This window comes from Oncorhynchus mykiss, chromosome 8, assembly GCF_057628025.1.
Source record: "Oncorhynchus mykiss isolate SJ-2025 chromosome 8, ASM5762802v1, whole genome shotgun sequence".
Lineage (NCBI taxonomy): Eukaryota > Metazoa > Chordata > Actinopteri > Salmoniformes > Salmonidae > Oncorhynchus > Oncorhynchus mykiss.
The window spans coordinates 58,938,544-58,964,427 of record NC_143029.1 but is presented as its reverse complement, the minus strand read 5'-3'; the positions used below and the strand labels follow the sequence as shown (position 1 = coordinate 58,964,427).

The 25,884-nt window shown below is 45.5% G+C and overlaps 1 protein-coding gene across 3 annotated transcripts in view; it reads left to right on the top strand.

The window, feature by feature from the left end:
• The window catches only part of chd7 (chromodomain helicase DNA binding protein 7), an 83,459-nt gene that overhangs the window by 13,537 nt on the left and 44,038 nt on the right, over positions 1-25,884 (top strand). For all 3 annotated transcript variants that reach the window (XM_036985768.2, XM_036985766.2, XM_036985767.2), the window contains exons 2-3: positions 4,640-6,646; positions 24,714-25,186. In XM_036985768.2, the coding sequence (XP_036841663.2) occupies positions 4,817-6,646; positions 24,714-25,186 (2,303 nt within the window). In that variant the 5' untranslated portion in view covers positions 4,640-4,816. The remainder of the gene's footprint in view (positions 1-4,639; positions 6,647-24,713; positions 25,187-25,884) is intronic.

Here is a 25,884-nt window from a genome sequence, read left to right as displayed (position 1 = left end):
GAAAGCAAACCATGCTATTATCTGAGGACAACGCCCCATCAAACACATGACAATCATATTTCAACCCGCCAGGCGCGACACAACTCAGAAATAACGATATAATTCATGACTTTGAAGATCTTCTGTTGGCACTCCAATATGTCCCATAAACATCACAAATGCTCCTTTTGTTCGATTATTTCTGTCATTAAATCTCCAGAATGTCCATTTAACTGGCGCGTTTGATTCAGAAAAACAACGGTTCCAACTCGCCCAACATGACGAAACATTATCTAATAAGTTACCTGCAATCTTGGTCCAAACATTTCAAACAACTTTCCTAATACAACTTTAGGTATTTTATAACGTAAATTATCGATAAAATTTCAGACGGAATAACTGAAGGAAGAAACTGTGTTCAATAGCGGATAAAATGAAAGTGGCGCAAGCGCTAGGTCGCGCCCCAAACACAACAGTACACTACACTCGATCCTAGTTCTGAATAGGCATACTTCATTACTCAAAAGAAAAACATCAACCAATTCCTAAAGACTGTTTACATCTAGTGGAAGCCCTAGGAACTGCAACCAGATGCCTCAGAAATCTAGATTCCCATGGAAAACCAATTGAAAACATGGTCACCTAAAAAAATCCTGGATGGTTTGTCCTCGGTGTTTCGCCTGCCAAATAAGTTCTGTTATACTCAGACATACATTTTAACAGTTTTAGAAACTTTAGAGTTTTCTATCCAAATTATATGCATATCCTATCTTCTGGGCCTGAGTAGCAGGCAGTTTACTTTGGGCGCACTTTTCATCCTGCCCCCTACCCCAAACAGGTTAAATGGGCCTTGTTCATGGTTCCGACTCTGTCTGCCTAGTTGGCCGACCTGCCTATACTGTGCTTCTCCCCTCTTTCTCCGTCCCTCGTCTATGAAAGATGCAAGTGTTTGTGTTCTCGGAAGTATGGCAACTGATCAGTCTCCTCCGTTCCAAAAATACTGAATCTTAGGAGTTGATTTCTAGAGACTCCAGAAATGTGAGTCGAGTAATCAATTATTTTGGAGTCTTCTCTCCACCAGTTGGAAAAATGGCAGAGCAAGACAAGCAACAGCCACAAAGTCCTTTATGGCATTACTATGAGAAGTTAAATGAGAAAGAAATGCAAACTTTGCGAGGTGGAATTGAGGTACAGTAATGGTAGTACAGGTGCAATGCTTGACCATCTGAAAGGGACGCAATGTGACAACCTAACAGTTGCTGGCAGCTGAATTGTGAATTCACATGGAATTTTGTGCATTTTATCGTTTTAACAGAGAACCAATAACAAAATGGCGTAATAAAGAAACATTGTCCATTTGTCACATGCTTAGGACACCCGCAATGGCTGCCTGGTATTGTGAAGCAATGTCTATGGTAATGTAGACTTGTCATTCAGGTTATGTTAACTGATATAGCTCATTCACTGTAATGTGTTTTTTGTAACGTCAGTTGAGTTGAATCAGTATATCACAGCACGTTTTAGAAAATGTTACTTCCTGCTTTACTCTTATGGTACACTCGCAATATGCCATCATTGACTTGAAATGGGACTCCCGTTTGATTCATTCTACTACTGTGGCAGCACGTGTAGTCAGGAGACGAGAAACGATGCGTAATAAAAAATAAAGTTTTGCTATTCTAACAGTTATTATGGTGCCTGCTGTAATTTTGTCTGCTCAATTATCGTTATCCAAAATTCCATGACCGTCACAGCCCTAATATCTGTTACTATATCTTTGTTACTGCATAGGCCTACATGGCGGCCGTGGAGTGTGAGTCTATTCACCACAATAAACAGGAAGTCTGACAGCTCCAGGCATGTCACGCCACTCCACTCTCCGCCACATTGGTGGCTAACTACGGATGTGACATTACGCACGCTTCCTACTCAATCATGTTTCGTCACTCACTCTTTCTCTCTCTCTCTCTCGCGTGTGCACGCGCTCTCTCTGTGTCAACACTCCCCGCTGTGTTGTGGTTTGTCTTAGAGATCTGTTACAGTTTGTTCTTTCTTCATCTAGTGAGTCGCCCAGCAAGTTTTTATTTGAATTCCCTTTGCGGTTGTTGCTAAAGCAAGTTTGTTGTGTTGCAACTTGCGAGCATCATTCTCTTCCTTCCCTTTGCGATGTCTTTCCTTTTTGAGTTTGAGAAGGGGAAATTCAGTTTCTGAATTGCTTTGCGAAGGCTTACCAGTATGCTAATGTAGCCTTTTTGAAGAGTTGCTGTTTAGCAGGAAATTGCTTCCCCTCTGCTCATTGACTAGAAAGGTCAGTGGTAGTAGTGCGTGGGGCTGATGCTAGCAACCATATGGAGAGGCTTGAAAGAAAGAGGAAAGTTGGGGGTGGGGCAGAGGGAGGAGGAGGGGATTCTCTAGTGGGGGAAGTGAAGTGTTGAAGTTTCGGGGACACATTCCTCCTCCCCACTCGTGCACCCAAGCTACATAATAAGTACTGTCTCACACACACACACACACACACGATCCTCTTCACATACTCAAGCTTACACTAGGACCCAATTTTTTTGCCTGATTTAGTTCTGTTTAATTTTTCCAGTGGTCGGTTTTCCACTTTTTTTTCTTAAGGCTCAAAATCACATTAACCTTGAATGTTCTATTTATTTATTTTTTAAAGTCCACAACATTTTTAAAACCACATCAGGAGACTATTTCAGAGGTCTGGGAAATATAATGCAAGTGCACACCAGGAAGAGCCATTGTTTGGTTAAGCGGTGTTGCTGTAACGCTCATGTGATTGCAGAGTTTGCAAAACAAATGCCCACTGGATTGACGCAAATCATGATGCCATTCTGCCAGGTAGGCATAGGCTACTTTGGCGTTAACATTTAAGTGAGGTTTTCGGGAAAGCCTTTTCCATCTCTACCAGAAGAAGGTTATTACCATCATCACAAACTTTTAGAAAGTTGCATGAAAATACGAATCACTGGCTAATTTTCTTGTGATTTACTTGGGTAAATTAATGCTTTTTCACTTGTCCAATAGATTCACTTTATTTCCTACTAAAATCAATAAATGTAATATTGTTGAATTCCGTTTTAATGTCTGGACTCCGTAACGCTGCTTTCATAGGGCCCTACTCCGCCTCAAGCCTAACCCACACATGCCCACACATAAACACACGTTGAGTTGGACACCGAATCCCTTTGCTAGCTCTCCTTTCAGCCTGGTTTATCTCACACCTTCATAATACCGCCAGCTCATCTGATTAGAGCTCAGCGAACGCGCAGGTTGAGGACACGCATGATTAGGCGTAAAATCTAATTGCGTTTAAAAAAATGAATAATAATAACTACAAAATATTGCTATTTTATACTTGGCTAAACTTTTGGAACCATAAAATTAGAATGATCATTCTAGTTTTGTGGTTAGAATACAGTGGGAATACAGTTTTGTTTGGCATGACAATGTAAGTAAGGGAGATGGTTGTGACGGAGTAGGGAACCAAATTGTTTTTCAGTGTTTCCCAGGGGACCCTAATTGGGATTAAATAGATGGGTACATTCAAAGATGTAAATTTATCTTGCCTTTCCCCCTCTCATTTAAGAACAAGCTGCACAAGCAGTGCTGATGTATTTCATCACTGGCACCAGCCTGTATAAGAGCAAAGGTTTGCCAGCAAGATAAGTGGATTTAGCTAGCCAGCTAGCTAGTGATTACCTTCAGGGTCTAACATGTTTTCTAGGCACATTTGCAGCTTGCTAAGACCAACCAACTAGAGTTTTGCAGAGAGAAAGTTACACAAACAAATAGTATAAAATAGAAACGTGGATTTATATAAAGAAGCAAAGTGTAAAACTGAGTTATTGTTTCAAAATCAGTTGACTGCTCACTGTTTAGTCAGTGCATGCAGAGTGCAGCTCGAGCACCAGGAACTGCCTGCTGGAGTGACGGGGGCGGGTCTTGTGTGTATGGGATTGGGCAGTTTTGAGCGAGAACTCCGTCAACTTGAGCAATAAATCTAAAGTTTAGAAAAGGCGTGAGCCGGCTGTGGAATTTCAAAATGTCGCTGCTTCTGGCGGTATGGATGTTGCACATGTCAGTATTGCGATTTGTATTAAACATTTTTTATTTATTTGTGCAGCCCCACTCACTCGCGATGCACCCAGAAACACACACAAAATATACATGTATGCACTCACTCTTACACACTCACACTTTGCCCCTCTCTCTCCTCTGCCCAACAAAACACACACACGCTTGAGCAGGTGGCTCCCCTCCTTGTATTCTCACATCTGCTGGGCTGATCTGGCAGCTGCTGCTGTTTAAACACCCCTGCTTCTGCCCAGGCCTTTGTTCTTTTCCAACCAACAACCCATTCTAAAGAATGAATGAGTTTAGGCTTGGTGTGTGTGTTGGAAGAAAATCTTTTGTTTGAAAGTAAATGGAAGCAGAGGTGGGGGATGGGGATGAAAGGGTGGGGGGGGGGGGGTTACAACTGATTAAACTGCTAAACATGTGCCACTTAAGAAATCTATTTCAGTTAGGAGGTTAAAGAACAGGAGTGGCGTTGCACAATTGACCTGATATATCTGATTCTAATGTTCCTATCTCTCTCTTCCCCTTCTGTCCTCTTCCTACCGCTCTCCTCTCTCCCTCCCTCCAGGTCCCATAACCTGGCTTTGCCTGACACTGCGTTCTCATTCTCTGAGAGAATTAGGGAAATATGGAGTGACATGCTGCAGATTAGTTAGCGGATTAGCGGCTTTGAGGACATCCACCTCTGTGTGAGCGCAGATTCCCTGGAGCTCCGCTCCCCCCAGCCGCCAGGTCCCCAGCAGCCATGGCTGACCCAGGGATGTTGAGCCTGTTCGGGGACGACGCCAACCTGTTCTCGGACGGGCTGGAGGGCCTGGGGGACTGTGGCTTCCCCCAGGGCCAGCCCAACCCCATGGGGCAGCAGATGTCCCACGAGCACCAGGGCTACGGTTCGCTCTCCTCCAACTCCCTCCACCACCCCTCGCAGGCCGTTCCCGGACAGCCAAAGATGGGCCACCCATACGACCCCTTCGCGGGCTACGAGCAGCAGCAGGGCCGGATGTTGGGCAACGGGCCCGCCGTCAACGGCATGGCGTCCCCACATTCGCGCTACCACAACAATCCCCAACAACCTGGAGGGGGGCACCATGTCTATTCCGGGACGCAGGGTGACGGGCGCGGCCAGCCATTCCCTGATGGAGGAGCCGTGTGGGGCCCCCAGGCTGGCCCCGGGCAGGGACTGCCTCCATTCCAGCAGCAACAGGCCGCCACCCAGGCCCCCTCCCACCAACAACACGGCCCCTCAGGGCCCCAGGGCCACGGCCACCAGATGGGTCCCTACATGGGCCGAGCCGACTATGCGACCATGCAGGGCCACTCTGGTCAGACCCAGACGCCCCCTAGGATCAACCACTTTCCCCAAGGTATGGGCCAGGAGCCCAGCCACTACATGGGCCATGTGGGGCTCCAGCAGAACCCTAGTATGACAGGTCCCCCCATGCGCCACCCAGCCCAACAACAGCAGCCTCCACAGCAGCACCCGCAACCGCCTGCCCAGCAGTTCCTCCACCGGCCCAGCCAGGAACCCATGGCCTCCCACACCCCTCGCTTCCCCCACAGCCCCTCTCGCCAGCAGCAGGTCCTGGCCGGGAGGCCCCACCAGAACATGGGGTTCAACATGCACGGCCAGGCAGCCCCCCCTGGTGCTGTAACCAGCTCAGGGCAATACCCCCCCTACTCCCAGTACGGCAACCTTAATCAGGGATTAGCCGGCAGTGCAGGGATGAGTCCCGTCATGAGCCTCAGCAGCACCAGCAACAACAGTAACGCCATGGGGCCAGCCCAGGTCCAGCGCTACCCCAACGTAGGTGGACCCCCACAGCGCTACACGGGCCCCCAGGTACACCAGCAGCCTGTCCACCCCAACCAAATCACTGGACAGCCCATGCACCCTTCCCAGCCCATGCACCCCTCTCAGGCCCAGGCCACCCCCCAACAGCAGCCCCACCTCCCCACACCACCTCAGGGATCCTACGGCTCTCCCCCCTCCATGTCCCCAATGAGGGGCATGGGAACCCCTGGGGGCACACCTCCGCCTCAACAGGGCCGCCCCCCGAGTGCCGGCCTGGCTCCAGAGGTAGGGGGCTACCCAGGAGTCCCACTCCAGCCCCCTAACCCCATGGCCCCCCCTCAGAGAAACCCCACTCCCATGGGTGCTCAGCAGCCACACCCCCACCTGCAACACCACACTCAGCACCCTTCCCACCCGCAGCAGCACCCCCACATGCCCCCGGGCCAGCAGCTCTACCCCGGCATGCCCCCTAACCAGCGAGTCCCACTCGGCCAGGTGAGACCTCCAGGTCCCATGGCCCACGGTGAGCCTACCGGACCCCAGGATCAGCGGCTGCTCCCTCTCCAGCAACAGGCTCCCAGACCTGGGCAGCAGCTGCAGCCTCCTCCCATAGCCTTCCAGCAGCTGCAGCAGGTGCACCCCGCCCAGGCTGCTTTGCCCCCGTCGCAGGCCCAGACGCACCTGGCCGGCCCCCACCACCAGAACTCTCCACCCAACCAGCCACCCTGGGCGCCACCGCCACACCAGTCGCCTCCAACCCCCCAGAAAGTGCCTCACATTCAGGTGAGTTCCCTTTGATGTGGGTTTGTTTTCATGTGTGTGGGGTATTTTTGTGTGTGTGTGTGGGGGGGTCTGTGACATTTAAAAACTCAGTGGTGCTCTGGGTGGAGGTTGAATGGGAGTTTTGAGGTGTGTGTGGGAAATGGATTTTTACAGCGGTTTGTTTCCTCTCCACTGCATATCCTGGCCCTCCCCAAGACCCAGGCGCCACAGTACTAATCTCCTAACCCCCTCCCATCCCCACCCCCTCTCTCTGAGGGGGAATACTCCCTTCCTGCTCTCTAAGCATCTCTCTCCTCCCCGTCTGCTCTCTTTCCGCCAGCTCTGCTCTCTATTCCATCCTCACTTCCCTCTCTTGTTTGTTTAATTCTCTCTCTCGTTGTCTGCCCCTCTATCTTTTACTCTTTCCCCCTCTATCCCTGCACCCTATCCTGTTGTTTTCCATGTCTCGCTCTTTTCTCTCTCTGCTCTCTGTGTGTGTTTGCCTTGTCTGTCTCGAAGGACTCATGCGTGAGTTAATGGTGTACAGCAGGATGTGCCCTGTCGGGAGAGAGAGAAGAGGGTAAAGGGGGGCAGGGGAGGATAGGGGGGAGCCAGTGGGGAGTGGAGGTTACCAGCTCTCAATAGTTTGCTGTGTGTGTGTCCTGGCTTCCATTAGCTTGTTTTGTGCTCAAAGCCTCTTTCCCTGCTAACCCATTCACATACAATGGCCGCCCTGTGGCAGCACACACATCCAACACTTAGCATCTCTATTAGTCCTCTTCCTCATTCACACCATCACCACTCTCCACTCCTCCTCTTCCCCTTTACCAGCAGTGGCCCCATCCCCCTGGTACCGGGGACTCCTATTAGGGAGTTTTGTGGTTGACATTTAAGATGTCAGAGTTAATTTGCCCAATGCGAATGACCTAGATGTTAGGCACACAGTTAAGCCTCATAGCATTGCTTCAGTCCCTGGCTACAAGAACGTAACCCCGTTATGTTAGGCTGGCTGAGGGAAATGCGCCCGAGGACGTCAAGACCATGATGGCGTTATTGTTCCTGTGGTGGATCTGATTTCCCCCCCCCCCCCCCCCCCCCGTTCGTGGTAGCAGTGTCTGGCGCTTCAGCTCTCAACTCTGCATCACTACTCTCTAATATGGTAATAGGGTTCCTGACAGTCAGCCCGCTCCTTTAGCTCCCAGCCGTGTCTGCCCTGGCTGCTGTAATATGGTTATGCAGGGTCCGATATCGCGACCAGAACAGTCGTGTTTGCGGCCGTTTGACTTGGCAGTGCGACACACATTTTTAATTGGTCATTGTTTTTTAAATATATTTTTGTACCTTCATGATTTTTTAAATTATGATTTATTCAAACAGTGATGTGCAATTGACCAAACATAAACCAACTTTCTGAAGTGCGCATATGGTCCTGTAGGTCTACCACTTTGTGTAGCTGTTAGGCATTCGTTAGCATTGCTGACAGTCTTTGTGTGGATGGAAATGCAATTTAAAATAAAAACACTAAACTTTTTTAAAGAAGCAATCCAGTGACCATTTTGTTTTAAACTCAATCACAAGTGCGCTACAGACAAAGGCGATGCGTCATAAGCTAAGGTTCCCCTAAAGTAAATGTAATTAAATTGTCAAAATGATATAGCCTAATTAGCCTACTCGTATACAGTTCATTCAGAAAGTATTCAGACCCTTTCCGCCTCTGTCTTACGTTAGTCTTATTATTAAATGGATCTTCACACTACACACTACCCCATAATGACACAACGATAATTGTTTTTTGGTCATTTTGGCTAATAATAAAAATAAAAAAGACTTAAGTATTCAGACCCTTTTCTGTGAGACTTGAAATTGAGCTCGGGTGCATCCTCTTTCCATTTATCATCCTTGAGATGTTTCTACAACTTTATTGGACTCCACCTGTGGTAAATTCAATTGATTGGACATGATTTGGAACCACCAAGACTCTTCCTAGACCCCATCCGCCTGGCCAAACTGAGCAATCGGGGGAGAAGGGCCTTGGTCAGGGAGGTGACCAAGAACCCGATGGTTACTCTAACAGAGCTCCAGAGTTCCTCTGTCGAGATTGGAGAAACTTCTAGAAGGACAACCTTCATCTGCAGCACTCCACCAATCAGGCCTTTATGGTAGTGGCGATAATCAAGATTCTCTGGTCTGATAAAACCAAGTTTGAACTCTTTGGCCTGAATGCCAAGCGTCATGTCTGGAGGGAACCTGGCACCATCCCTAAGGCGAAGCGTGGTGGCATCATGCTGTCAGAATGTTTTTCAGAGGCAGGGACTGGGGGACTCGTCAGAATCAAGGGAAAGATGAATGTTGCAAAGTACAGAGATCCTAGATTAAAAACCTACTCCAGAGCGCTCAGGACCTCAGGATGTGGTGAAGGTTCACCTTCCAACAAATCAAATGCATTTATATAGCCCTTCTTACATCAGTTAATATCTCAAAGTGCTGTATAGAAACCCAGCCCAAAACCCCAAACAGCAAGCAATGCAGGTGTAGAAGCACGGTGGCTAGGAAAATCTCAAAACCTAGGGAGAAACCTAGAGGCCATCCCTCATAGCCTGGTTCCTGTCCTCTTCTGGCTGTGCCGGGTGGAGATTATAACAGAACATGGCCAAGCTGTTCAAATGTTCATAAATGACCAGCATGGTCAAATAATAATAATAATAATCACAGTAGTTCTCGAGGGTGCAGCAAGTCAGCACCTCGGGAGTAAATGTCAGTTGGCTTTTCATAGCCGATCATTAAGAGCATCTCTACTGCTCTTGCTGTTTCTAGAGAGTTGAAAACAGCAGGTCTGGGACAGGTAGCACGTCCGGCGAACAGGTCAGGGTTCCATAGCCGCAGGCAGAACAGGACAACGTAGGAGTGGCTTCGGGATGTCTCTGAATGTCCTTGTGTGGCCAAGCCAGAGCCCGGACTTGAAACCGATCGAACATCTCTGAAGAGACCTGAAAATAGCTGTGCAGCGAAGCTCCCCAGCCAACAGAACTTGAGAGGACCTGCAGAGAAGAATGGAAGAAACTCTTCAAATACAGGTATGCCAAGCTTGTAGCGTCATACCCAAGAAGATTCAAGGATGTAATCACTGCCAAAGTTGCTTCAACAACGCATTGAGTAAAGGGTCTGAAATACTTATGTAAGTGTGAGATTTCAGTTTTATATGTATATTAGCAAATATTTCTAAACCTCTTTTTGCTTTGTCATTATGTGGAATTGTATGTAGATGTGTGGAAAAGTAATTTAATACATTTTAGAATGAGGCTGTAACATTACAAAATATGGAAACAGTCAAGGCGTCTGAATATTTTCTGAATGCACTGTCTAAATGTTTGTTGGGTTTCTACATTTGAAAACAAGGATGGTCCAACTTGGGCTACCATGGAGATAGTCAAGCCTTCCAACTTCTCCTGTCTTGTTGCTGTGCTCCCCAATGCCAATGAACCTCGGCACCCCATATTTTAAATTATTTTGTCAAGAACTCCCTTAAAATCTCGTCCCAATTCCGAAATCACTTTAGCCTAAAACATGCAATTTGCTTCTCCCCATTTTATGTTCTAATTGTCTGTTCATCGCAGATTGACACCGTTTTTCAGTTCTGGCATAGGAATGGTCTGGTGTTTATTAGTGACCTATTTGTTGATAACACATTTGTCTCATTTGATATTCTGAGGGTTGACCATAATGTTCCCACTACTTTCTACTTTGCTAAAAATAATTTCCCTTAATTTCCACTTGAGCCCTCTAATTGTCCAGTTGAGAGGTGCTCAGATCTTAACATGTATCTGAAGGGCACAATTTCCAGATTATAGGACATAATACAGAACATTTATCTGCCTTCCTGGGCAAATACAAAATCTCCATGGGAGCAAGACATGGGTGGCAAGCTTTTTGTTCGAAAATGTCTTATTTATGTTAGCGCGTTTGGTATACATATCCAAACTCTCATTCTCTGGTCAGCGTTATATTGGACAAAAAGTTATATTACCGGTCGAAGAAACATTTCAAACTGATTACAGAAAAAAATTGTTAGGATGTTTTTAAACCTATAGCTTCAATAAAGTTCCAACCAGAGTACTCCTTGTCTTCGTGAGCAATGGAACGTAAGTGACTACCATGAGGAATAAGCATGATCAGAAAATGGCTGACTGCCAGACACCTGACTGATTCTGCTATCATGCACTCCCACAACACCATAGAAGTCTCATTATAATTTATATTGTGCAACATCATTAATACCTCAAAGGGATTTCATTGGGGACTCTGGTGAATACACACAAAGCTCAGATTTCTGACTTCCTGTTTTGATTTCAACTCAGGATTTTGCCTGCCATATGAGTTCTGTTATACTCAAATCATTCAAACAGTTTTAGAAACTTTAGTGTTTTCTATCCAATAATAAAATGCATATATTAGCAACTGAGACTGAGGATCAGGCCGTTTACTTTAGGCACCTTATTCATCCAAGCTACTCAATACTGCCCCCCAGCCATAAGAAGTTAATGCAACCGCTGTGTCAGATTTCAAAAAAACTTTACTGAGATATCGAACAAATCAAACCGTGCGATAATCTGAGTACAGCCTTTAGACAACAAAGCAGCCCAAAAGATACCCGCCATATTGGGTAGTCAACATTACTCAGAAATAACATTTAAAATGTTCACTTACCTTTGATCTTCATCAGAATGCACTCCCAGGAATCCCAGTTCCACCATAAATGTTTGATTTGTTCGATAATGTCCATCAGTTATGTCCAAATATCTTCTTTTGTTAGGGCATTTGGTAAACAAATCCAAAAGCACGCCCAGGTCGCGCCGAACGTCGGACAAAACGTTCAAAAAGTTCCGTTACAGCCCGTAGAAACATGCCAACCTAAGTATGGAATCAATCTTTAGGATGTATTTAACATAACTTCATTAATGTTCCAACCAGACAATTCCTTTGTCTGTACAAATGAAGTGGAAAGTAGCAACCTTTCACGTGAGAGCGCCAGACCACTCACTCAGAGCTCTTATGAGCCCCTCCTTTAGAGTAGAATCTTCAAAACAGGTTCTAAATACTGTTGACATCTAGTGGAAGCCTTGGGAAGTGAAACATAACTAATATCACCCTGTATCTTCAATGGGGGCTGAATTGGAAAGACCGCAAACCTCAGATTTCCCACTTCCTGGTTGGATTTTCTCAGATTTTCGCCTGCCACATGAGTTCTGTTATACGCACATACATTATTCAAACAGTTTTAGAAACTTCAGTGTTTTCTATCCAATACTAATAATAATATGCATATATTAGCATCTGGGACAGAGTAGGAGGCAGTTCACTCTGGGCATGCTATTCATCCAAATGTGAAAATGCTGCCCCCTATCCCAAAAAGGTTAAACAATTAAAAATATATATTTTATATTAGATTCTTCAAATAGCCACCCTTTGATTGATGACAGGTTTGCACACTCTTGGCATTCTCTCAACCAGCTTAATGAGGTAGTCACCTGGAATGCATTTCAATTAACAGGTGTGCGTTCATTTGTGGAATTTCTTTCCTTCGTTTTTGAGGCATTCAGTTGTGAAAAGGTAGTGGTGGTATACCGAAGGTAGCCCTATTTGTTAAACCACAAGTCCATATTATGGCAAGAACAGCTCAAATAAGCAAAGAGAAACGACAGTCCGTTACTTTAAGACATGAAGGTCAGTCAATACGGAAAATTTCAAGAACTTCAAGTACAGTCGCAAAAACCATCAAGTGCTATGATGAAACTGGCTCTCATGAGGACCGCCATAGGAGAGTGAGTTAAGATGGTTTGGAATGATTTGGACCGCAGAGTGAAGGAAAAGCAGCCAACCAGTGCTCAGCATATGTGGGAACTTCAAGACTGTTGGAAAAGTATTCCTCATAAAGCTGGTTGAGAGAATGCCAAGAATGTGCATAGCTTCCATCAAGGCCAAGGGTGGCTACTTCGAATCTCAAATATAAAATATATTTTGATTTGTTGAACCCTTTTTTGGTTATTCCATGGGTTATTTCATGGTTTTGATGTCTTCACTATTCTACAATATAGTAAAAATAAGGAGAAACCCTTGTGTAGGAGCGATCCAAGATGGCGTAGCAGTAGGACGTGTTGTCGTGTCCCTTGTATATATCGTTTGTTTTCGTTTCGTTTTCATTTTTTTTCTTCACATATCTTTAAAACTTTTTGCTGAACCTCAACTTCTTCTAAATACTCTCCTGCAACCCGCCTCACCCAACGTAGCTTTTTTTCCTAAAGTATTTATATTTACTTCGGATCTGGAACCCCTCAACTGAAGCTAGCCAACTAGCCAACTAACTACCAGCTTCAGCAAAACATTGCTAGCGGTCTTCAGCTAACCGGTCAGCTAACCGGTCATCAGCTAACCTTTAGCTCGGAAAGCTCTCGCCAGTTCGAACAACGCGACTCTAACCAGAGCATAACGGACCTATCTATTATTTTATTTTTATTTTTCACCCCCGGATTCCCATCGCAAACGGAACATTTTGAGCTCCTGGGCTACAATATCCAGACCCACGACCGGTCCATTGATGTCACCGCATGAAGAGGAATAAACAGACTCCCCCCATCGCGACGTCCCCAAAGGCTAACTCTCTAGCCCTTGCTATCTCCTTGCTTGCAAATTCGGCCTGCTAACTGCTAGCTTGTTTAGCCCGGTCCGCTAACTGCTACCGTGTTTAGCACCGTCTACTAACTGTTAGCTTGTTAGCACAGGCCTGCTAACCATCTGAATCGCCGCGTCCCAAACACTCACTGAACCCATATTTACTTTCTATCCCTTTTCGATTTTTAATTTGTTTATACCTTCCGGTAACCTGCCTCACCCAATGTGATACGGAACCGCTATTATCTTTACATTTTTAGAACACACTCAAGAACCTTCAGAAGCTAACCAGCTAACTGGCTACAAGCTATTTAGTCATTGTTAGTTTTCTAACCTGGATAACACTCGCCAGTCCAGCTTCCCTGCCCCATCCACCGCTGCCCCTTGGACACTGATCACTTGGCTACATAGCTGATGCATGCTGGACTGTCCATTAATTCACGGTAATCCATTCCTAGAAGGCCAGCATCCCGGAGTCACCTCTTCACTGTTGACGTTGAGACTGGTGTTTTGCGGGTACTATTTAATGAAGCTGCCAGTTGAGGACTTGAGGCGTCTGTTTCTCAAACTAGACACTCTCCTTAATGCAACTGCTGTGTCAGATTTAAAAAAAAATTTACGGACAAAGCAAACCATGCAATAATCTGAGACGGTGCTCAGAAAATAAATGAAATTATCCGCCATGTTGGAGTCAACAGAAACCAGAAATCACATTATAAATATTCCCTTACGCTTTGATGATCTTCATCAGAATGCACTCCCAGGAATCCTAGTTCCACAATAAATGCTTGATTTGTTCGATAATGTCCATTATTTATGTCCAAGTAGCTACTAAGTTAGGGCGTTAGGTACACATATCCAAACGCTTGTGCAGGTCCAGCATGACTTCGGACAAAAACTTCAAAAAGTTATATTACAGGTCGAAGAAACATTTCAAACTAAGTACAGAATCCATCATTAGGATGTTTTTAACATATCGCTTCAATAAAGTTCCAACCGGAGTATTCCTTTGTGTCTTGATGAGTAACAGAACGCAGAACGCAAGTGGATACCATGAGGAATGCGCAGAAAATGGCTGACTGCCAGACACCTGACTGATTCTGCTATCATTCACTCCCACAACATCATAGAAGTCTCATTATAATTTATATTGATGGTTGACATCTAGTGGAACCCCTAGGCACTGCAACAACATATCTCAACAGGATTTCATTGGGGACTCTGGTGAACACAGACAAAGCTCAGATTTCTGACTTCCTGTTTTGATTTCTTCTCAGGATTTTGCCTGCCAATATGAGTTCTGTTATACTCAGACATCATTCAAACAGTTTTAGAAACTTTAGTGTTTTCTATCCAATACACTGTGATCACTTGGCTACATAGCTGATGCCTGCTGGACTTTCCATTAATCACGGTACTCCATTCTGTTTGTTTATGTTTTATCTGTCGGCCCCAGCCGCACTTAGGCTCTGTGTGTAGTTAATCCGACCCTCTCTGCCTAATCAATCGCCATTCTACCTGCTGTTGTTGTGCTAGCTGATTAGCTGTTGTCTCACCTACTGTTTTAGCTAGCTCTCCCAATTCAACACCTGTGATTACTGTATGCCTTGCTGTATGTCTCTCTCAAATTTCAATATGCCTTGTATACTGTTGTGCAGGTTAGTTATCATTGTTTTAGTTTACAATGGAGCCCCTAGTTCCACTCTTTATACCCCTGATACCTCCTTTGTCTCACCCCCCACACATGCGGTGACCTCACCCATTACAACCAGCATGTCCAGAGATACAACCTCTCTCATCATCACCCAGTGCCTGGGCTTACCTCCGCTGTACCCGCACCCCACCATACCCCTGTTTGCGCATTATGCCCTGAATATATTCTACCATGCCCAGAAACCTGCTCCTCTTATTCTCTGTCCCCAACGCCCTAGGCGACCAGTTTTGATAGCCTTCAGCCGCACCCTCATACTACTCCTTCTCTGTTCCGCGGGTGATGTGGAGGTAAACCCAGGCCCTGCATGTCCCCAGGCACCCTCATTTGTTGACTTCTGTGATCGAAAAAGCCTTGGTTTCATGCATGTCAACATCAGAAGCCTCCTCCCTAAGTGTGTCTTACTCACTGCTCTAGCACACTCTGCTAACCCTGATGTCCTTGCCGTGTCTGAATCCTGGCTCAGGAAGGCCACCAAAAATTCTGAGATTTCCATACCCAACTATAACATCTTCCGTCAAGATAGAACTGCCAAAGGGGGAGGAGTTGCAGTCTACTGCAGAGATAGCCTGCAAAGTAATGTCATACTCTCCAGGTCCATACCCAAACAGTTCGAACTACTAATTTTGAAAATTACTCTCTCCAGAAATAAGTCTCTCACTGTTGCCGCCTGCTACCGACCCCCCTCAGCTCCCAGCTGTGCCCTGGACACCATTTGTGAATTGATCGCCCCCCATCTAGCTTCAGAGTTTGTTCTGTTAGGTGACCTAAACTGGGATATGCTTAACACCCCGGCAGTCCTACAATCTAAGCTAGATGCCCTCAATCTCACTCAAATCATCAAGGAACCCACCAGGTACAACCCTAACTCTGTAAACAAGGGCACCCTCATTGACGTCATCCTGACCAACTGGCCCTCCAAATACACCTCCGCTGTCTACAACCAGGATCTCAGCGATCACTGCCTCATTGCCTGTATCCGCTACGGAGCCGCAGTCAAACGACCACCCCTCATCACTGTCAAACGCTCCCTAAAACACTTCTGTGAGCAGGCCTTTCTAATCGACCTGGCCCGGGTATCCTGGAAGGACATTGACCTCATCCCGTCAGTTGAGGATGCCTGGTCTTTCTTTAAAAGTAACTTCCTCACCATTTTAGATAAGCATGCTCCGTTCAAAAAATGCAGAACTAAGAACAGATATAGCCCCTGGTTCACTGCCCTCGACCAGCACAAAAACATCCTGTGGCGGACTGCGCTAACATCGAATAGTCCCCGCGATATGCAACTGTTCAGGGAAGTCAGGAACCAATACACACAGTCAGTCAGGAAAGCTAAAGCCAACTTCTTCAGGCAGAAGTTTGCATCCTGTAGCTCCAACTCCAAAAAGTTCTGGGACACTGTGAAGTCCATGGAGAACAAGAGCACCTCCTCCCAGCTGCCCACTGCACTGAGACTAGGTAACATGGTCACCACCGATAAATCCATGATTATCGAAAACTTCAACAAGCATTTCTCAACGGCTGGCCATGCCTTCCGCCTGGCTACTCCAACCTCGGACAACAGCTCCCCCCCCCCCCCCCCCCGCAGCTACTCGCCCAAGCCTCTCCAGGTTCTCCTTTACCCAAATCCAGATAGCAGATGTCCTGAAAGAGCTGCAAAACCTGGACCCGTACAAATCAGCTGGGCTGGACAATCTGGACACTCTATTCCTGAAACTATCCGCCGCCATTGTCGCAACCCCTATTACCAGCCTGTTCAACCTCTCTTTCATATCGTCTGAGATCCCCAAGGATTGGAAAGCTGCCGCAGTCATCCCCCTCTTCAAAGGGGGCGACACCCTGGACCCAAACTGTTAGACCTATATCCATCCTGCCCTGCCTATCTAAGGTCTTCGAAAGCCAAGTCAACAAACAGGTCACTGACCATCTTGAATCCCACCGTACCTTCTCCGCTGTGCAATCTGGTTTCCGAGCCGGTCACGGGTGTACCTCAGCCACGCTCAAGGTACTAAACGATATCATAACCGCCATCGATAAAAGACAGTACTGTGCAGCCGTCTTCATAGACCTTGCCAAGGCTTTCGACTCTGTCAATCACCGTATTCTTATCGGCAGACTCAGTAGCCTCGGTTTTTCGGATGACTGCCTTGCCTGGTTCACCAATTACTTTGCAGACAGAGTTCAGTGTGTCAAATCGGAGGGCATGCTGTCCGGTCCTCTGGCAGTCTCTATGGGGGTGCCACAGGGTTCAATTTTAGGGCCGACTCTTTTCTCTGTATATATCAATGATGTTTCTCATGCTGCGGGCGATTCCCTGATCCACCTCTACGCAGACGACACCATTCTATATACTTCCGGCCCGTCCTTGGACACTGTGCTATCTAACCTCCAAACGAGCTTCAATGCCATACAGCACTCCTTCCGTGGCCTCCAACTGCTCTTAAACGCTAGTAAAACCAAATGCATGCTTTTCAACCGTTCGCTGCCTGCACCCGCACGCCTGACCAGCATCACCACCCTGGATGGTTCCGACCTTGAATATGTGGACATCTATAAGTACCTAGGTGTCTGGCTAGACTCTAAACTCTCCTTCCAGACCCATATCAAACATCTCCAATCGAAAATCAAATCAAGAGTCGGCTTTCTATTCCGCAACAAAGCCTCCTTCACTCACGCCGCCAAACTTACCCTAGTAAAACTGACTATCCTACCGATCCTCGACTTCGGCGACGTCATCTACAAAATTGCTTCCAACACTCTACTCAGCAAACTGGATGCAGTTTATCACAGTGCCATCCGTTTTGTCACTAAAGCACCTTATACCACCCACCACTGCGACTTGTATGCTCTAGTCGGCTGGCCCTCGCTACATATTCGTCGCCAGACCCACTGGCTCCAGGTCATCTACAAGTCCATGCTAGGTAAAGCTCCGCCTTATCTCAGTTCACTGGTTACGATGGCAACACCCATCCGTAGCACGCGCTCCAGCAGGTGTATCTCACTGATCATCCCTAAAGCCAACACCTCATTTGGCCACCTTTCGTTCCAGTTCTCTGCTGCCTGTGACTGGAACGAATTGCAAAAATCGCTGAAGTTGGAGACTTATCTCCCTCACCAACTTCAAACATCTGCTATCTGAGCAGCTAACCGATCGCTGCAGCTGTACATAGTCTATTGGTAAATAGCCCACCCATTTTCACCTACCTCATCCCCATACTGTTTTTATTTATTTATTTTTATTTTTCTGCTCTTTTGCACACCAATATCTCTACCTGTACATAACCATCTGATCATTTATCACTCCAGTGTTAATCTGCATAATTGTAATTATTTGCCTACCTTCTCATGCCTTTTGCACACAATGTATATATAGACTCCCCTTTTTTCTACTGTGTTATTGACTTGTTAATTGTTTACTCCATGTGTAACTCTGTGTTGTCTGTTCACACTGCTATGCCTTATCTTGGCCAGGTCGCAGTTGCAAATGAGAACTTGTTCTCAACTAGCCTACCTGGTTAAATAAAGGTAAAAAAAAAATAAAAAAAAAATAAAAAAATAGGTGTCCAAACTTTTGACTGCTGCTGTATGTGTAACTATTAACCCCAACCTGTTCAACTAATTTTGGAGTACTTCCCCTAGATCAGAATGTTACCACGCATCAGGCAAATGCAACAGCAGTTGCCTCACTGCTAGCTCTCTGCCTTGTCGTCTTTTTCTGGTAATCTGAAATGCCAACTTCCTTTGTGCAGTGGGTTAAGGAGGTGATGTCATCTCTGCCTCTAGAAAAGGTTTGGTGCACTTTGCTTGGGCGCCCTACAAAAGTCATGTCTGATCTAGTGGCCGTATTGTGATACAGGTTTTTTTCTTCTCCATTTTAAATTTTTTTGTTTTTACTTTTCTGTGATATCTTTGTATGATGCCTTGGTGAGTGGAGTAATAAGGGGTTGGGATTGTTGTGCTGTTTTCTTCCTGTTCAACTCAAAGCACCAGTGGGAAAAAGTTAGTGTAGAACCCTTTTATGGGTCACTAGTAGGGGTGGGAAATATTTGGGGAGTCCTCAATCTGATAATTATTTTGTACTGTTAATAACTAGGTAATTCCAGACTGTAAAGTTGCTGTCCTAATTTAAAATAGTTGCATTCTCATGAAATAATCTTAGTATGTTGAAAAAATAAGGCTTATATGGAACCCAAACCGGCTGCGCTATCGTGCATAAGTTTTTATTTTAAAATATCAAAACAAACTGAACCAATGCCATTAATTTGGGGACAGGTCAAAGCATTAAACACGTATGGCAATTTAGCTAGTTAGCTTGCACTTGCTAGCTAATTTGTCCTATTTAGCTAGCTTGCTGTTTTTAGCTAATTTGTCCTGGGATATAACATTGAGTTGTTTTTTGACCTGCGATGCACAAGGTCCTCTACTCCGACAATTAATCCACAAATAAAATTGTCAACCGACTCCTTTTTTTCATCTTTGAACTTATATGGTGATTGGCATCTACACTTTCATAGTATTGCCACAACAACTGGCAAAAGTTAGGCTTTCAATCATCCATTTGGGTATAACCAATGAGGAGATGGTACCTGCTTCTGTAAACCAACGAGGAGATGGGAGAGGCAGGACTTGCAGCGTTATCTGCGTCAGAAATAGGAATAACTTCTAATTTAGCCCTTTGCGACGCAGATGCTCGTTGGGGCGCGCCAGCAGTGTGGGTACAATAATTGAATAACATGTATTCCTACATTTATTTTGCGACGCTCGCAACGTTGCGAGCGGTGTAGTCAGGGTATTAGTTGATTAATTTAAGTAATTTTAAACATATTGATACAGCTTAACTGCTAAAACTGCAGTTTGGATTTGTAAAGTTCAAATTGATAGTCATGTCACTGTCAAATTTCACTATTTTGATTTAATCGTATATCGGCCCAATCCATGTCTAGTCCACGCGGGTTATCTATTCTTTAAGTCGGCCACGGTTGCTGAGCTGATGGATACTGGCTCCATGAACTTTCTTCTATATAGCAAGCAGAACCAATCATGCTCTAAAGAGTCACCCACGTAAATATCACTATAGGCCTGAGGAAACTATTGCTGCTTGGTCTGACGGTATCGGTGTTCTGTGTCTCCCGCTCCTAGCGACATCCAGAGCAGGCGGCATCAACTTTTCCAACCGAACGACACCATGCCTTTTTCATCAGTCAAGGAGGCAGCAGAGCAAAGTCTGTGGAGACGACTCTGATTCATCATTTTCCCTTCTGCCAAAGAAATTATGTGGGAAACATTGGATTACCAAGCTACCTGGAATATTATGAATGTATCTGCCTGCCTTGTACCTACAGAGTTGGAAAATATTGCTTTGCATTTTGGCGGTGCCAGATATATTTATTTTGTTATAAAAGTGCATTAGGAAGGCCATAAGCTTCACCTGCACGAGTTGAAGGCTACAAGTATGGATTCCATTCTTCAGTAGCATTTCGTCCATTATGATCCCATTTGGAGAATGGACGAGTTTAAAAAGCCCATAGATTTAATTAGCAGATGCTAGCTAACTGGACCTGTTTGACAGAGTTAATGTTTACAAATGTGGGCTTCTCCCATGACTGCTGGAGCTGGCACGTTTATCACTTCACTTCAGCTCCCTCTAGTCTGTTTTGTTTTCAAGGGGATAGACTGAAAGACTAATTCAAGAGTACTTTTGAATAAGAAAAGGTGTCCTTGGAGTCATTCTGCCTTTTCAATTTCAGCTGTTGTAGGAATTCTGCACCTGGTTACCTCCTGGCTAACACAGTGGATGTTATTTTTGGTTGGCATCAACAAACTGTAAAAAAAATAATAATAAAGTAACTTAGTCAAAGGCCTTATTCTTTGGGGCTGTTGGATCACCAACTTATCCCCCAGTGATGGTAAGGCCCATTTTAGGATATCCAGCCCTGTCCCTCAAGTGCTTGAACTCAAAGACTCAAGCTACCTCCTTCCCACCCTTTCTCAAAACCACAAAAAACATTGGTTGATTGACATCTAGGGTATTTTACACCCTTAGGCCACAGGCCTGTTTTAAGTGTCAAATTGGCATCAGAATTGAACAACCGACATGGTAAAGAAATATTCTGGATTGAAATTAAACTGACCCTAACACTGATTTGCACAGGGCTGAAAGACAGGTGGTCCCAGGGGTTTCTAACCGTAGCCTGTGAGCAGTGGTCTGCTAGTTGCAAGGAATTGACAAACCCCAGATGGTGGTTCTCCATCACCTGTGACAATACAGTTGACTGTTTCTAATGCCATTGTTGTCCATATTTTATGCTTCCTTCAAGGAATACTGAAAAATTAAGGACCATATTTGTAGCATCGCGATGGCGTCGTTCACCCTGGAGGTGTTGTGGTGAAGGACCACAGCCACTCGGCAGCAGTGGCCGCCCTCTGCTCTGCTCCTTCAGGGAGTATTTAGCTCAGAGAGAGAGCACTTTGGCTGCCAGAATAACCGGCACATCACTCTTCCCCTCCGAGAGATGAAACCCAATACTGTCCGTATCGTATTCTGCACTGCTGCTGTCACATTAGCAATGCAGTGAGTGTGTGCGTGCACCAGGCCCATTGTCATTCATGTGATTGATTATCGAGGAAGCTGGGCAAGAGGAGACGTTTATCCATTAAAGCAGCAGTCCAAGCCCTCTCTCGCCTCTCTCTATTTCTATGGCCAGCCTGTCTTCTGCACACCTCTGTTTGGGGATGGGCATAAACGCATTCTCTGTGACCTTGGTGATGTTTGGCATGCACCATGCACCCAATCTGTCTCTTCGCTTGTTTACAGGAAATTTGCATTTGACAGCCGCAGTTGTGGTTTCCTAAAGTTTTTTTTTTATTTGGTCTCTGAGCGATCTGCAGGCCTCCCAGATAAAACGAGCACGGTACAAACGGGACCTCATCTTTCATTCGTCTGAATTTCCTTTCTTTCTCTACTCTCTTTAGTGAAAATACTTGCGCACACTCCAACCAGCTCAGACAAGGGGGATGTTTTCGAAGACTCCTTCGGCAAGAGCTGTGGCATATTGCAGTAAATTTGCTTATGTCCATAAATGCACCCCCCCCCCCCCCCCCCCCCATTTTTTTGAAGTATGGATATAATTTATTCGTGTCATAATGCCTTCGCCCCATCTGCTACTGGGACTGCGGGCAGCTGGAAGCCCCAAACAGCTGCCAACGTGTTTCCTGTCAGCCCAGTTCTACTGGGGATAGAGAGCAGGGGAGAGGAGAGCTACTTCTGTCTCTACAGGAATAGAGGCTAGACTAGAATTTTCCAAGTCCCTCTCTCTTTAGGAATAAAGGCTAGATTAGACCTAGCCCCAGACTCTTTAGCAATAGAATTCAGATTAGAGCCAACAGCCTGGATAAATTGCATATATTGTCTCTAAGGTTGTTGTAGATGTGCTCTTTCTCTATAGACCTATAGATTTAGATTTAGTCGATTTGTCTCCATGCTGAACTAAAGAATAAATACAATTTGTATTTGTCACATGGTTCGTAAGCAACGGGTGTAAACTAACAGTGCGACTCTTTATTACGGGCCCTTCCCAAAATGCAGAGGGGTAAAAATTGGAAAATAAGACAAGGAATAATTTACACAATGAGTAACGATAACTAGGCTATATACATACACAGGGTACCAGTACGGAGTCGATGTGCTGGGGTTTGAGGTAATTGAAATAGATGTGTACATATAGTGGGGGTTAGTGCTGAGCGATTTAGCCGGAATTAAACTAATTGGTCAACGTCGGTTCAATTACACTGAACAAAGGCATAAACGCAACATGTAAAATGTTGCTGGAAAAAAGTTCCCAGAAATGTTCCATAAGCACAAATAGCTTGTTTCTTTCAAATGTTGTGGACAAATTTGTTCACATCCCTGTTAATGAGCATTTCTCCTTTGCCAAGATAATCCATCCACCTATATCAAGAAGCTGATTAAACAGCATGATCATTATACACCTTGTGCACCTTGTGCTGTGGACAATAAAAGGCCACTAACATGTGCAGTTTTGTCATACAACACAATGCCACAGATGTCTCAAGTTTTGAGGGAGCGTGCAATTGGCATTCTGACTACAGGAATGTCCACCAGAGCTGTTGCCAGAGAATTGAATGTTCCATAAGCCGCCTCAAGTCATTTTTGGGAATTTGGCAGTATGTCCAACCGGCCTCACACCCGCAGACCACTTGTATGGTGTCGTGTGGACGAGCGATTTGCTGATGTCAACGTTGTGAACCGAGGGCCCCATGGTGCGGTTATGGTATGGGCAGGCATAAACTATGAACAAGCGCAATTGCGTTTTATCAATGGCAATTTGAATGCACTTAGATACCGTGACGGGATCCTGAGGCCCATTGTCATGCCATTCATCCGTCGCCATCACCTCATGTTTCAGCATAATGCTTAGCCCCATGTCGCATGGATCTGTACAGTTCCAGGAAGCTGAAATTGTCCCAATTGTTTTCATAGCCTTCATACTCACCAGAAATGTCACCCATTGTGCATGTTTGGTATGCTCTGGATCAACATGTACGACAGCGGGTTCCAGTTCTTGCCAATATCCAGCAACTTCGCACCGCCATTGAATATGGGTGGGATAGCATTCAACAGTCCACAATCAACAGCCTTATATGCAGATGTCGCACTACCTTTTTAAGTATCGGTGACCAACAGATGTATATCTGTATACCCAGTCGTGAAATCCATTGATTAGGGCCTAATGAACTTATTTCAAATGACTGCTTCCTTAAATGAACTAACTCAGTCAAATCCTTGAAATTGTTGCATTTATATTTTTGTTCAGTATATCTTTTTTTTTCTTTCTGTGATCTCAATGTGCACATTGCACAATTTCTTTTGAGATGCATCACATCCCGCCTGAACTGTGGGACGTAGTTTCCAACAAGCCAATTTTCTACCTAGTTTAGTGCATTCAATGTGGTAATTAACTACAATGACCATAATCCATTGCGCATCTACTTGTCCGGTCTGTTTTTATTTTACGCCTCCTACGGAAGAGAGAAGAATGCATGATCATGAGGGTATTGCGATCAATTTGTATTAAACTGTCAAAGTATGCCTGCCTGCCTTTGAAGAACTAGAAAGTAGTGTCAGGCCACATAGGCAGCAGCTCGATGAGTTGTCTTGGCATGAAATAATAGTCATCAAATAAAACAAATGTAATATACACAACTGGAATATTTTATTAAAGTCATGTGAAATAATAATTGGTAAGCAGTCACTAGCATCATGGGACTTTTATTCATGTTTTATTCTGTTAATGCATTCAACCCAAATAATCTAACTGAACCAACCTCAAAAAGCTAATCGCTCAGCACTAGTGGGGATCAAGAGGATAGATAATAAATAGTAGCAGCAGCATATGTTAGTATACAAAGAGGTAGCTAGCTGTTGGGCTAACTATTTAGAAGTCTTATGGCTTGGGGGTAGAAGCTTTAAGAAAAGTATTAAGCTAGCAATAGCCGTACTGGGATAGAGGTAATGACTACGGTGGGGAACGGCAGGTGTAATGGTTGGGGCAACTTGTGGAAGACATCTTTTTGTTCACGTCTTTTACAAAAACTGTTTCAACCCTAAAGAGTCGTTATGTGATCAGCATTTTTGTTTTCCGCTGCTGCTGAAAATATTTACTGATCTTATTCCGTCTCTTCTCCTGGCAGCATTCCCCTTCAGATCCATCATCCGTGACGACAGCTTCCGACAGGACATCCGCCTCTGGGGCGAACCTCCAGCCAGCCTACCGTGACCAGCAGCCCACGGACACAGAGCAGAAGCCAAAAAAGAAGAAGAAGAAGAAAGCCAACGTGATTGAGAAGGGTGGAGAGGGGGAGAAGGGTGGCGAGGGGGAGAAGAAGCAGAAGAAGAAGAAGAAGAAGAAAGGAGTTATGGAGGAAGGTGACGAGGAGAGGAAGCCGGACGTCGGGGGCAGCTGCGGGGCTGAGGTTGACCCTCTGACAGGCGCCCTGGAGGAATCGCCGGCGGCGGATAAGAAGACCAAGAAGAAACCAAAGGACAAGGAGCCTAAAGAACCCAAGCCACCCAAGACTCCGAAAATGCCCAAGACCCCCAAAGAGCCCAAGGAGAAGAAGGCCAGGAGCACCACCCCTAAGGCCAAGATGCCCAAGAAGCACAGGTAGGTTACATCTGCATTACCTGATCTGAATGTAGGCTACATCACTCTAGTAGAGGCTTAACTATTAATAGCAGCACTACATTTAGATGATAGGCTACATCTATGCAAGGCACATACCTCTACATAAGCTGCTCTCTAACTACTGTTATTGAACGCCTTGCTGATTTCAGTCTGTGTTCAGGTCAGTATTTATGCTTTTAGTACTTAGTTGGATAAACCTTGCTCTTCAATCACGTGACCAGTCAGTGGGAAACACTGGTCACGACCCTTTGTGAACACCCAGGTGGACGAGGAGTGACGTCCGGTGTCTTGGCACATGTCGGGAAGGGGCACTGGTTGGTTATGTGATCATTCGACTCGGTGAACTAGCTATGCCGCTGGTGTGGTGGAGTGTCCATGGGTTTGTGAGTGTACATTGTGAATTGTGAAGCAGCCATCTATTGACGTTAGCGGCAGCAGTAGTAGCACACCAAGTTGCTGCCAAACCAAGCTGAGAGCTTTGGAGCGTTGGCTTACACAGCGATGGGAACCTTCCATCCTCATGCTTTAGTGGGAACATGTTGGTTGGCCTTTAGCATTCAGTCATGACCTAACAAAATCTCCAGTCAACTTAACCTATGAGGTAGAAATTGCGTGAACCTGAGTGATTCAACTAGGGCTGGAGATGGATGGAGGAGTTCCTTCATGTTACCTGGTCT